General features: G+C 67.5%; 2 protein-coding genes across 3 annotated transcripts; both read left to right on the forward strand.

Annotated features, from left to right (window-relative positions):
- The first annotated feature begins 3,477 nt into the window (after nucleotides 1–3,477).
- Nucleotides 3,478–5,794, forward strand: METRN (meteorin, glial cell differentiation regulator). Its single transcript, XM_035549137.1, has 4 exons — nucleotides 3,478–3,563; nucleotides 4,432–4,862; nucleotides 5,081–5,140; nucleotides 5,478–5,794. Exons 1-4 carry the CDS (start codon nucleotides 3,478–3,480, stop codon nucleotides 5,792–5,794), a joined length of 894 nt encoding a protein of 297 aa, XP_035405030.1.
- Nucleotides 5,795–10,430: 4,636 nt separating this feature from the next.
- ANTKMT (adenine nucleotide translocase lysine methyltransferase) lies at nucleotides 10,431–12,731 on the forward strand. 2 transcript variants are annotated; one of them, XM_035549141.2, is made up of 5 exons: nucleotides 10,431–10,622; nucleotides 10,710–10,814; nucleotides 11,085–11,225; nucleotides 11,609–11,659; nucleotides 12,217–12,731. In XM_035549141.2, exons 1-5 carry the CDS (start codon nucleotides 10,461–10,463, stop codon nucleotides 12,403–12,405), a joined length of 648 nt encoding a protein of 215 aa, XP_035405034.1. In that variant the 5' UTR covers nucleotides 10,431–10,460; the 3' UTR covers nucleotides 12,406–12,731. The 2 variants fall into 2 exon arrangements, with proteins under 2 accessions (XP_035405034.1, XP_035405035.1); XM_035549142.2 differs by lacking the exon at nucleotides 10,710–10,814 and having other exon boundaries at nucleotides 10,439–10,622.
- Nucleotides 12,732–13,150: the final 419 nt, after the last annotated feature.

The following is a 13,150-nucleotide window of genomic DNA, read 5'->3' on the forward strand; positions in this document are numbered from 1 at the left end:
GCCCGCTCCCAGCCATGCTGCAGGTGGCCCCTGTTGTCCCCTTGGCCAGGTGCAGTGTCCTGGCATGGCCCCGTCCACACTAACCAAGGAGGACAAGCTGGGGTGGCCCCATATCCTGGGGACATTTTGGTGCCCAGAAGTGTCACAGCCAAGGGAGGAGACCCTGAGCAGGGGCACTCCCTGGTGGAGGGGACACAGATGGGGCAGGCCCCCTGTATGGCCACCCAAAGGGGGAACCGGCCCCCCGGCTCTGCAGCACCCAGGATGTCCCACTGTCCTGGGTGGGACAGCCCCAGGCCCACCCCTGTGACTTCCCCAGGGTGTCCAATGGTCCCGGGGGTGTAGAGCTGCCCCGGCTCACCCCGCAGCCTCATCAGACCACGTCTCACAAGCGCACGGGGACCGTCCCTACTGCCGTGCCACACAGCTGGTAGCAACACGTCCCCCTGGCTGAGCCGGGCGGCACCCCTCCTCCCCGGCTCATCCTTATGCAAACTGCCAGCATCCCATTGGCCTTCGCTGGGCTCCCATCCCTGCCACCCCTGGCCCTGGCCGGTGGCACTGGGTGCCGGGCATCGCTGGGCCACCGTGGGGACCACGGGTGCCAAGGCTGGACCGCAGTGCGCAGGGCGCCGTCGCCGCAGCAACCGCCGTCGCCTAGCGATGGCTGTCTCCCGGTAACCCGTCGCCTAGCGATGGGGGATTTTTCACAGCTCTGGATGCAGGGCCGCGAGTTATTTTTAGCCCGGCTGCAAATCAATAGGCAGCTCCATTCGCAGCCCGCGAGGATGCACGCGCCGGGGCCGCCGCGCCGGGCCCTGCTTCGGTGGCGGCGGGGGCTGCCGGTGGCACGGGGCCAGCGCCGGTGGCGGGGGGACAGCCCGGTGCCACCAGCCCGGTGTGGCCCCCCCTGGGTCTCCTGGGGCTCAGCCCCCTGCGGACCCCAACCAGGGCTCGACACCCTCCAGGCCATGTGCGCCTTGAGGGTGGGCGAGGGCAGGACCCAGCCGTGGGGACCCTCACCCTGTCCCCGAGACCCTCACCCTGTCTCTGGGGCCTTTGCCGGGCCATGGAGACTGTCCTGCTGCTGCAGGATGCTTTATCTTGCTGTGGGGACACTACCCTGCTGCGGGGACACTTGCCCTGCTGTGGGGACACTCACCCTGCTGCAGGGACCCTCCTCCACCCCCATTCACCCTCACCTGGCCATGGAGACCCTCATCACACTGCAGGGACCCTCACCCACTGCTGGGACCCTCATCCTGCCGTGGGGACCTTCTCCCACCAGTGGGGACCTCTGCCCTGCCACGGTGACACTTGCCCTGCTACAGGGCCCCTCACCTGGCTGTGGGGACCCTCATTCTGCTACATGGCCCCTCACCCAGCTGCTGGAACCCTACCCTACCATGGAGCCCCATGGAGACCCTGCCCCACATTTCCCCTCCAGACAGCCCCCAGGTGCTTGGGGGCACCAGGAGAGGACAGGGACCCCATGCAGGGCTGGGGCACCGGGTCCCTGGGGGCTGGGGGGGCCAGGGCACGGCTCTGGGATGCTCGGGAGCCAGCTCAGCCGGGAGCTGATGCGAGGCCTCCGGAGCTATTTTTTAGGGACTCTGTGGGTGCCTGGCACAGCCCTGTCTCCTGCAGGCGTGCTGGGATCGGCAGCAGCAGCTCCCCACGCAGCCCCAGGGGACCGGGAAGGGGATGGGGATGGGGATGGGGATGGGGATGGGGATGGGGATGGGGATGGGGATGGGGATGGGGAGCCCCATGCTCCCCGGGGTCAGCCCCCAGCCCCTTCGAGCAGCCCCCCCGGCAGCCCCAGCCCTGCTCCACGGCCCCCTTTTGCCTGTCCAGGAGGGTTTCTGCCCGCTCCACAGCCCCCGGTAATCACCGCACCCCAGTCCCCAGCAAGCCGGAGCCGGGGCAGGATCCGGCCCGGGGCTGCCGACGCTGGAGGCCGGGCCGGGGGGACAAGGCGGGGGGGACAAGGCGGGGGGGACAACGGGGGGGGGACAAGGCAGGGGGGACAAGGCAGGAGGGGACAAGGCAGGAGGGGACAAGGCAGGGGGGACAAGGCGGGGGGGACAAGGCGGGGGGGACAAGGCAGGAGGGGACAAGGCAGGGGGGGACAAGGCAGGAGGGGACAAGGCGGGGGGGACAAGGCGGGGGGGCGGCGGGAGGCGCTGCCGAGCCGTGCCCGCGGTCACAAGAGGGCACTGCGAGCCCGCGGCATCCCGGCCCCGGGGCTCCGAGCACCGCGGGGACCCCGCTCGTCCCCGGGCATCCCGGCCGGATCCTGCCGGGGCTCCGCGCCCCCAGCCCCGGGGGGGGGGGGCTCCGCGGGTGCCAGCAGCTCCCCGCGTGTCCCCGGCTCGGCCGCGGGAGAGGCGGCTGCGCCGTGGCCCCCCCAAGGGAAGAGGGAGCCGGGGGCGTGGGCGGGCGTGCGGGGCTTCGCCCCGTTCCCCGCTTGCCCCAGTTCAGCCCAGTCCGGCCCCAGCCCGGGCCGACCCCTCCGGCTTCGGCCTCTCGGTGCCCGCCGCACCCACCCGCTCCCGGCCCTCATTCTCCACGGATCCCAGCAAATCGACTTCTTTCAGCGTCATTTCATGGCCGGAGGGCTCTGAATCCCGCTCCCCCCCCCCCCCCCCCCGGGCCCCCTCCCCTTCCCCTCCCCTCTCTTTCCTCCTGCCATCCGAATTTACAACCCCTCATTTCCATTCCGCTCCACCCTCTCGCCGGGGACTTTGTTCTCCGCCTGTATCATCGCACCGCAATTGTTCCGTGTTTATTTCAAACATTTTGGCGGGCTGTCACTCGGCGGAAGCTTAATTAATTGGGGGGGTCTGTGGGCCCGGCACGACGCTGTCGGACGGGGAAAAAATAATAATAATTAATAATAATTAGGGGCCGGCCAAGGGAGGAGGGGGAGATGGGGGCGTGCGGATGCGCAAGCGGCGGAGGCCGGGCGCTGGTACCGGCTGTCCGCGTTTGGGGGAAAATCCTTCGAAAAAGGCCAATTTGGGGCGCTGGGGAGGGGATTGGGGGGGCGGGGAGGGGGGGGGGGGCAGGACCCACGCGCGCCCCACGCGCCAGGCCCAGCATCCCCACGCAGCGTCGTGGGGAATTCCCCCCGCGGGGGGCACCGGGGGGGGTCCCCAGGGTTTGGGGGATTCCGGGGCCGGGACAGCCCCCCCCCGGCCCCTGGGGACCCCCGGAGGCGGCGGACGGACCCCCACGCCCCGCGTGGGGTGCTCGGGGAGGAGAAGGGGGGGGGGGGGAGGGAAACGGCCCCGCCCCTCCCCCCCGATTGGCCCAAAGTTTGGGGGCGCGGCGCTGATTGGCCCCCCCGGTCCCCACGCCCCCCCACCCCCCACCCCCTCCCCAATTCCCCCCCCGGCGCTGCGCTCCGCGGCCACCGGCCGGGGCCGCCCCGGGGCCGCCGCCGCCGCCGCCACCGGGAGCCCGGAGCGAGCGATGCGGGCGCTGTGGGCGCTCTGCCTCGCCGGGCTGGCCGCGGCCCTCGGCAGCTTCTCGGCGGATCAGTGCAGCTGGAGGGGCAGGTAGGGGCCGGGGGGGGCGGGCTGCAGCCCGGTTGTGGGGGGGGGGGGAGAGAGCTCCGAGCATCCCCGCGGTGGGGTCCTCGGGATGCCGCCTGCCTCAGTTTCCCCGCTCGGGGGAGGCCCCAAAAGATGCTCACGGCACGGAGGGGTCGCAGGGCTCCGAGATGCTTCTCCAGAGCCCCCCCTCCGTCCTCCTTCATCTTCCTCCCCTTGCAGGTGCGCGCTGCCGGCACCGACCCCCCCCCCCGACCCCTCCCCCCTCCCGGGCCCCGCCGTTGGTCGGGTGGCTGCTGGGGCTCCCAGACCCTCCCCGGGGCCCTTTCCCACCGGGGGAAGGCGCCGAGCTCGGGAACAAAGAGCGGGGGCCCGGCAGGAGGGGCTGCGGCGGGGCCACGGGGCCGCGCAGCCGCCAGCGGCGCGGCCCGGACAAAGCGGCCGCCTCCGCTCCCCCCCCCCCCCCGCCGGCCCCGCTCCCCCCGGTGGGTGCCAGCCTCGCGGCCGGAAATACCCAAATGTCGCCACGGGGCGCCGGGGACACCGGAATCCCAGTCCCGCAAGAGCAGGGAGGGGGTCGGGGTGACCCCCCCCCAGCACCCAAAGGTCCGCCCCGAAAGGGCAAGGGAAAGGGCTTGGGGGGGGGAGGGGGGCAGGAGGGCAAAGCCCCTCTGTGACGATGCCGTGGCTGCAGAAAACACCAGTCCCATCCCAAAATCATGAGACCATACCCCAGATTGAGGCTCCCAGGGGGCTGGTGCATCTCCTTGGGGTTTTCGTGCCCCTCACACCCCTGTGCCCTCCCTGGGGGTCGGGATCTCCGTCCCGGGGGGGGGGGGGGCACCCCGCTGACGGGTGCTGCGGTGCCTTGCAGCGGCTTGTCGCAGGAGGCGGGCAGCGTGGAGCAGCTGACCCTGCGCTGCGCCGAGGGCTCCCTGGAATGGCTGTACCCCACGGGGGCCCTGCGCCTCCGCCTGGCCCCCCGCCTGCCCCCCGCCACCGGCACCGGCAAGGGCAGGAGCCCCCGGCACGTCACCGCCTGCATCAAACCCGCCGGCACCTTCCGAGGGGCTCAGCTCTACCTGGAGCGGGACGGGGAGCTGGAGCTGCTGCTGCCGGAGGCGGAGGCGGCCCCCCGGCCCCGCGTGCGCTGCTTCAGCTGGCTGCCCCGCGAGAAGGTGGCCCTGTTCCTGCAGGCCACCCCGCACCGCGACATCAGCCGCCGCATCGCCGCCTTCCGCTACGAGCTGCGGGGGGACTGGCTCGCCCGCCTGGCGTTGCCCGCTGCCAGCCTGCCCGCCGAAGGTGAGCCAGCTTGCCTCCCAGGGGAATCGCCCCTCGCTCCTTCGGGTGCCTTGGAACCTGTTTCAAGTGGGAAACCTCCCAAAAAGGGGATTTCTCTCGCCACACAGGCAGGCGGGGGGTGATGGGGGGGCTCAGCCCTGGGGAACTGCCGCCTGGCCCCCATGGGGCACTTGTGCCCCCCGGGGTGCAGAGGTGACGGCTGTGCTTGGCCATTGCAGGGGCGTGCCGGCCGTGCAACGACACCGAGCTCCTGATGGCCATTTGCACTAGTGACTTTGGTGAGTGGCTCCTTGGGCTCAAGGGGAGGGAAAAGAACTAAAATTGGGATGCTGGGAGGGGGTGGGGGGTGCTGGGACAGCATTTACCTGACTGATCTGAGAGCCCTGCCCCAGCCTCACCCCAGCCCCAGGTTGGTGATGGTGCCCAGCGGCGCCCACCCATCGTCGCCCCATTCAGCACCCACATGGGGCGAAGCCCGGGGAGTGTTCCCCACTACCCTGCTGCTCCTTCAGCCTGCAGTGAGCTCATTTGCTCCATGAGGCTGCTGTGGGATGGGGACGGGGATGGTGCTGGGGACAGGACCACGCTCATGCCTCTCCCTGCCTTCCCCCGCAGTGGTCCGTGGCAGCATCCGCAGCGTCTCCAACGACGCGGAGCTGCAGGAATCCATCATCGGGGTGAGTGCCGTCCGCATCCACCGCCAGAAATTCCCCCTCTTCCAGGCCGGGGGGCGGCCGGGGCGGGCGGCGGGCAGCATCCGCACCCCCCTGCGCTGCGGCGTCCGGCCAGGCCCCGGCACCTTCCTCTTCACGGGGTGGCTGCACTTCGGCGAGGCTTGGCTCAGCTGCGCGCCCCGCTACAAGGACTTCCAGCGCATCTACGAGGGCGCCCGGCGCAGGCGGCAGAACCCCTGCGAGTTCCCCGTGGACTGAGCGGCTCGGGGAGGGGGCAGCCCCCGGTTTTGGGGCCGGGAGCATCCCTGCTCGAGAACCCCTGGAAAATGGTTCGCCTCGGCACTGTCCCCCCGCCCGCCCCGGGGGCATCGCCACGTGGAGGGGGACCTCTCACTGTCCCCGGGGACGATGGATTTGCCGGGAAGGATGGGCACGTAGGGACATGGGAGCACAGGAGCACGGTGCTTTGGTCTTTGCCTCATCCTCGGTCAGGGGCAGCCCCGTGAAAATCCTGCAGGAAGGGAAGGGATTTTCCCTGACGCATTCAAGTGGGCCTGGCCCTGGGGGGGGGCTGGGGGCTCCCTGTGGACCGAGGGCACGTGGGGACCCACGCCCCGGGGATGCTGTGGTCTTGGGGTTGCTGAAGGCGTGGGGACGCTGTGGGGCACGGAGGGTGGTGCGGGGGGGCAGTTGTCCCCTGGGTGGGGCTCTGCGGGTGGCAGGAGGAGAGCGGTGGCATGGCTGGGGCACGGTGGTGAGAGCAGAGTGCGGAGGTGGATTTGCAATGTTGTGGGTGGAAGGGGGAGCGGGGTGATGGCGATGGAGAGCTTTGCCCTGGCCCTGCTGGTGATGCAGGGCATGGGCGGGAGGGGGAGAGGAAGAGGAGCGAGGCTGAAGGAGTGAATGCGATGGTGAGGAGGGAGCAGAAGCAGCACGGAAGGGACCCTGGCTTGGCTACAGCTGAAGCAAAGTGTCGAGCACAGGAGGGGTCACGGGGATGGAAGTAGGAAGAGGTGGGGCTGTGCCACCGCCGGCACGGGGACGTGGGGACACAGGGATGTGACCTCATGGCAGCTTGCCATCCCACCGTGCCAGGGCGCACCAGGAGGGATTTGGGACCGTGGGGGCGTGGGGGGCATTGTATGTGCACTAAAGTGATAACGATACCAAATTTGTGATTTTGTTTGCTATAAACTAAACTGTATTTGTGGCATGTGTGGCCTCTTTTCAGCAAGCGGCAGCGGCCGGTGACCGAGACACGAGGGGCGAGCGGGTGGGCGAGCGTGGCTGCAAACATCTGTATTACAGCGTCTCTGTAGATCTCTCTTCCCAAATTGCTGCCTCCCTGCTTTTCCCCGGGGTCGGCTGGGTTTCCTCCAGCGGGGCCGCGGGGCCCCCCCGGTGGTGCCGCTGTCAGCGCCGATCTCGTCAGCGCCCGCCGGCCACAAGGCCTCATTGTGCCGGGCTGCCCCGCGCCCAGCCCGGTGTCGGCTGAAATCTGCTTCTCCTCGTCAGGAAACCGTTCCCAAAGAACGCTGCCGGCTTTGGAGCTTAATTAAAAGACACACGTGATCTGTTCCTGGGGAGATCCTGCCCCTGCGAGCCTCACCGGGGGATCGATGCAGAGCACACGGTGCCCGTGTTCCTCCTGGATGCTGGCTCCCTGCCTTGCTGCCCAAATGCCGATGACTATTTTGGGGCTGTGTTGGGAGCAAGGGAGCCGCGAGGGCAGGATACGGCCCTGGGGGAGATGGGGCTCTGGAGGAAGCCGGCAGCCCGGGGTTATGGCAGCGTTAGCAAGGAGGCAGAAAGGGGGAAGGAGTGGGAAACCCAGAGGAGGAGGAAAAACGACACTGGAAAAGCAATAAACGAGGCGTGGACAAAGGGACCCGCGCTGCCCACGCAGCCCTCTGTAGGCGCCGGAGCGAAATCCTGGCTTCTCTGACCCCAGCGCATTCCTCGGGGTGAAATTATTGCATTTAATGCGCCGAGCATCCGGTGGGGTTCTGTCCAGCCGCAGAATATCTTGTTTTTCTTCCAAAATGTTTATTTGGCCAAATCAGATCGTTCTGCCGTGGCGGAAAAGGCTGTTATTCTGCTCTTTCGCCAACGCGGAGTTTTCGGCGGTGTTTTCGGTGCCCTCTGCCCTCGGCCGGGTTCGGCCGCCTGCCCCCGCTTCCCGCGGCGGCTGGGCTGTGGCCAGGGCTCCAACGCTTCCTACGGGAGGTGCTGGGGAAGGAGCTGGTGCTGGGGGGGTCACAATGACAACGGGGCTGCTCAGGGATGCTGCAGCACCAGGGAGCACCCCGGTCCTGGCAGCCCCATCCTGGCATCTCCCCAAAATCTCGGCCCCAGCCGAATTCCCAACGGGCAGCCCGGCCCCTGCTGCCTCTTGGCACAGAGCGGAGGGCACCATGAGGCGGGCTCCGTCCCGGTTAATGTTGCCTCTGCGGGATGGAAAACAAGGTGGGAGCCACCACGGTGGTGCGGAGGGAGGACGAGGGGACGGTGGCGTGGCGAGGGGGGGCTTTGTGCAAACAAGATAAGGGGCGGGGGGGGCTGGAGGGGCGGGGGGCGATGGCGGTCCCCGTTGTCCCCAGGGATGGTCAAGCTGGGGGCACCTGGGGACAAACCAAAAGCCAGCCCCGGGGCAGGTTCAAGCTGGACCCACTCCAGCTCGATCCAACCCCCCCTGTCAGCCCCATCCGTGACCCCAATGTCACAACTGAGGGGACCCTCTGGGTGCATAGCTGCTGGGTGGCCGTGCCGGCACGGCGCAGCGCTGCGCGATGGCACCATCAGGGTGTCCCCAGCGCCCCCGTCCCTGTCCCCGCTCACAATGGGAGCCGCCGTTTCCCGCCACTTCCCCCCCAGCCCTTTTATTCCCTCCCGCAGCCCCCCTTTTCCTTCCCCCTTGCCCGGCCGCCAGATAAAAGCCTGGACGTGTGAATCGCGGGGCACAAAGGCGATGCACAAAGGCGGCCGGCCGCGCGCAGCCCTCCTCGCTGCCCGCCCCGAGCAGGGGGATGGAGACCTCACGCCCAGCCCAGAGCTGCCCCGGTCCCACTGTCCCCTCCTGTCCCCTCTGTCCACACCTCCCTGGGGCCCAGGAGCTGCCATGGGGAATGCTTCTGGGAAAAGGGGTGTTCCATGGGGTCAGGATGATGTCCCTGGGGCTGGGGTCAGGATATGGTCAGGATAACACCCCTGGGGTCAGGGGATGCCCTGTAGGTTTAGATAACGCCCCTGGGGTTAGGGGTGCCCCATAGGATCAGGATGATGCCCCCATGGCCAGGGGGCAACAGGGAGGACAGGGCAGTTTGGGCAGCTGTGCAGGGCAGCAGCAAAGGGGCTCAGCACCAGCCCCGAGCAGGATGGAGCGAGTGGGTGAGCCCAGTGACCCCAAGGAGGCCCTGATCACCACATACCCCCCCCCAAAAAAAAACACAACCTGGGCTGAGGGCCCTGCTCGGAGCCCCCTGGCTTTGGCCAAGCCGCAGCCGAACCCCCGGGACCCCTCGACCCCCGATCTCGCGGCGGCGATGCCGACAGCTGGCGGGAAGGAGCTTTCCCAGCGCATGGCGACAAATTCCTGGCGCTCGGAGCCGCTTTGCAGCCGCCGCGGCCCCAGCGGGGGGAGCTGCCCGGGATGGAGGCAGATTAAAGGCGCTTGGGCTCCCAACTGCTCCCCACGCACGGCCACCTGCTCGGCCCCGCACACCGGGACACGGCCCCCCCCGGGACCTCCCCGGGCCATGCACGGGGGGGCTCAGCCCTGCGTGGGAATTGTTTCATTAATTAACCCACTCTCCAGCATCCCTGGGACTGTCCTCCTCCTCCCCGTGCTGCTGCCGCCCCCCGGCCCCTCTCTGCCGGCTCCTGTTTCCCCCGATTTTCCGCTCGCTCCCAGACTAATTGGCCCCACCTGCCAGCAAGCTGCAGAAAATCGGTGAAATCCCCGTGGCCCCCATTTGGCCACAGCCGCATGGGGGCCATCTCACAGCACGGGGGGGTGGGGGGGGGGGGGGGGGGGGTGGGGGGAGTGGCTCCCACCACCCCTCATCCCCTGGTGCCACCGAGCCCTGTCCCATGCACCAGTGTTGGAAGGGGGGGGGACACGGCCCTAGGCAATTTTTCCAGTCTATAGCAGTGCGTAAGGACAGCGCTAGTCCCGGTGGTGCGCCCTGTCCCCATCACTGCTCTAGTGCAGGGGTTTAATGGGGTGAGCATCACTGAGCGCCCGGACCCGCATTTTTAAGGTTGCAGCCTGTGCGTGCTTGTGCAATCACCCCCTGCACCTGCAGTGACGCCGGGGCTGGCCTGGGTGCACGGCAAGGACAGGCACCCCATCACGGGGACACCGGGCTCTCCCCAAGCTCCCGGGTCCTGCTGGAGGAGCCGCGCAAACCTCGGCACAAAGGCGCCCGGGGGGAGAAGGGGAGGAAGCCACGGGCTGCGGGACGTGAGGCGAGGCGTGGGGCCGGGGAAGCCGCCCGCCCTGTGTGCGCCGGTTCCCCTAATTGATTCATTATTGTTCCCGGTTTTGTTTTTTTTTTAATTGCGGGTGGGCACCGGCTCTGGAGGCGGCCCCCGGCCCCGCTGGGATTTTCCCACAGCCGCCGCTGCCTCGCAGGAGAAGCCGCAGGTGGGCTCACGTGTGGGCACGCGGGCGTGCAAGGCGCGCCAAGTGCGCGTGGGCGTTCAAAGTGCGTGCAAAGCACAAGCAGCTGCAACACGTGCTGCCGTTTCCAGCAGCCCCAGCCACAAGGAGCGGGGGCCCAGCAGCACCACCACCCCCCCCCCCTCCCCAAACACACACTCCGGGCACTCCGGTGGAAGAGCCGCACGGTGCCCAGCGTGCCCGCGGCCCACCCCGGGGCGGCGGAAGGCCTCGGTGGGAGCGGGGCCGCCCCTTCCGGCAGCCATGGACACCGAGGCGCTGGACGAGCTGGCGGGGCAGCTGCGGGGGGAGGCCCTGGGGGGGAGCGGGCTGCTGCAGCTGGCGGCGGCCACCGGCCTGGCCGCCTACACCGTCTGGGCCGCCGTGCTCATGCCCGGCTTCCGCCGGGTGCCGCTGCGCCTGCAGGTACCCCTGGGACCCCCCCTGCCCAGGACACCCCCGCCTCGCTTTGCCCCCCTCGCAGCGCTGACCGAGCCCCCCCACCCCCCCCAGGTGCCCTACCTGCCGTCCAGCGCCCAGCAAGTGGCCAACGTGATGGCGCTGCTGCGGGGCCGCTCGGGGAAGATGGTGGACCTGGGATCGGGGGACGGCCGGCTCGTAAGGGGGGGGCCCTGCGAGGGCAAAGGGCAGGGAGGGGAGCACAAGGGCACCCCCGGCGCGGGGATCCCTGGGAGCCAGCGGCAGGGTGCTGGCAGCCCCCACCGGGGGTGGCCCTGGGGACGTCCAGCACGGTGGGACAACCCGGGGGGAAACCCCAAGAGCCCAGCAGGAGCCTCAGCACCCATGGGTGCTGTGTCCTGCAGGGGGCTGCTGCTGGGGCCGGCTCCTGCCCCTGGGCTCCCCTCAGCCCTGACTCTCTCTCTGCAGGTGCTAGAGGCTCATAAGCAAGGGCTCAGGCCAGCCGTCGGCTACGAGCTCAACCCGTGGCTGCTGTGGCTCGCCAAGTACCGGGCTTGGAAGGCGGGGTGCCACGGGCAGGTCTCCTTCCTGAAGCAGGATCTGTGGAAGGTAACGGCCTCCCGGGGCTGAGCGCTGGCCGTAGGCAGGGCGAGAGCTCTGAGGACAGGCCTGGGCCGCTGCCGGCCCTGATGGACGCGCTGCTAGAGCTGACTGCAGGTACCCCCAGCCCAGTCGGGCAAAACCCGCCAGGGAATGTGATGTGGGGACACCGAGGCGATGCTGAAGGCAGGTTTTGTGAAAGAGGCGCTGCTTTCACACCCAGTCCTGGCTGTACCAGCACAGCCCGCTGTCCCACACGCTGTGTGGCATCTTTGCTTCCTCTGAGGTTCACGAGACTGCTTGCAAAATGCTTGGCCACTCAGTCAGCTCCCCCACGCTTCCCCTCTGAGAGCCTTTTGCTTCTTTCATTCCCCTTTTCCTTCTTTTTAAAGGCAAATCTTTCTGATTGCTACAACGTGACCGTGTTCCTGGCTCCCAGCGTGGTAAGTCCCTCTGCGCTGAGGTGCTGCTGTCTTGTCCTCAGCAGGCTTAGGAGGGAGATTTTAGAAAACAGAGAAAATCTGGAATATTGGCAAAGACTTTAAAAAAAAAATAAGGCCAAAAATAAGAGACCGGAGGTAAGGAAAATCACAGAGTCACTCAGGTTGGAATAAAATTTGCATTTGGTCCTGGCCCCAGCTATGCACGGGGCCAGTCTCAGCCCTGCGTTTTGGAAGGGCCTTTAGATGCTGCTGCTTTTTGGGACCCACCAGCCCTGCTGAGAAGCTCCCCCATGTCCCCCGGTGGCACTGCCCCGAGGAATTCACGTGGGACCAGGTCCCCAGGTGGGGCCGCTCCATCCAGGCACATTTCCTCAGGCCCACGTTACCCTTGGGAGAGGGCGCAGCCCTGAAAGCAAGGCAGAGCTTTTGGTGTCTGGGGCTGCCCTCCTCACTGAACCATTTCGCTGTGCCCCTCTGGGACAGCGCGTGTGGCACAGCCGGGGGCGAGGTGACGCTCTCCTAAGGCCGCCCGGCCTCGGCTGTCTGTCTCTCCCCAGAAGCCTCCCCTAGCTGCCAAGCTCCTTGCAGAACTCCCCGACGAGGCGCGCGTGGTGGCCGGACGCTTCCCCTTCCCGTCGTGGACCCCGAGCAGCACCCTGGGGCAGGGGCTGGAGCAAGCCTGGGCCTATGACATGAAGGAGGTGCGGCGCGCGGCGCGGCGTGGCGCGGAGGGACGCCCGGTCTAACGGCAGCTCCTCGAGCCTGGCATCACGGCTCCGCGGTGGCAGGGAGCCGAGGCACCGTCGGAGCCTCTCCGACCGGCGGTCTCAGTGCAGGAGAGCAGTGAGAGGGAGGGTGAGAGCGGTGCTTGGCCAGGCTTTTTTCCCCCCCAAAAAAGGGGGAACTTGGTCCCTCCGTATCTTCCAGAGCAGTCAGCTTGGGGGAAGCAAGGGGGAGGGATAATCAGATCTAGAATGATCACGCGATTTAAGGGCTAAATCTCCAGTGCCTCTTTCTGTCCGATTGGTAATTTTAGATCATTTTTCAAAATAAACATTTGGACAGTTCTTCCCTCGAGACTTTTGCTGTGCCTTTGAGCTGCAGGGGGCTTCTTCTGCCTGGAGCCAGGGCAGCCTCAGGCTTTGCCCCAATGTCCCTTTGAAGATGGAACAGGACGGCCGTCTGTCCGGCTTGCCTCCCGCTGAAGGATTTGGTTTGGCCCTGCTCACATTATGTAGCATTCTTTCTTCCACTCAAACACAGAGAAAAAAGGTTTTCTTCCCACCATGAAAGAGCAGCTCATGCCCTTTGTGTAACCTCTCAGAGGCCAAGTCCACCTTGAACCATCCCTGGCCTTCTCTTACAAGCTCAGAAGGGAGCAAAGGCAGGAGCAGTTAGCCTTTAAAGCGAGTCTGACCTGGGATAAACACTATGGCAGCATTCTCAAGGGCAGGAGTGGGAACCTGTCCCTGCAGTCACGCAGCAAAACGC

This window comes from Cygnus atratus, chromosome 15 (assembly GCF_013377495.2).
Source record: "Cygnus atratus isolate AKBS03 ecotype Queensland, Australia chromosome 15, CAtr_DNAZoo_HiC_assembly, whole genome shotgun sequence".
Taxonomy (NCBI): domain Eukaryota; kingdom Metazoa; phylum Chordata; class Aves; order Anseriformes; family Anatidae; genus Cygnus; species Cygnus atratus.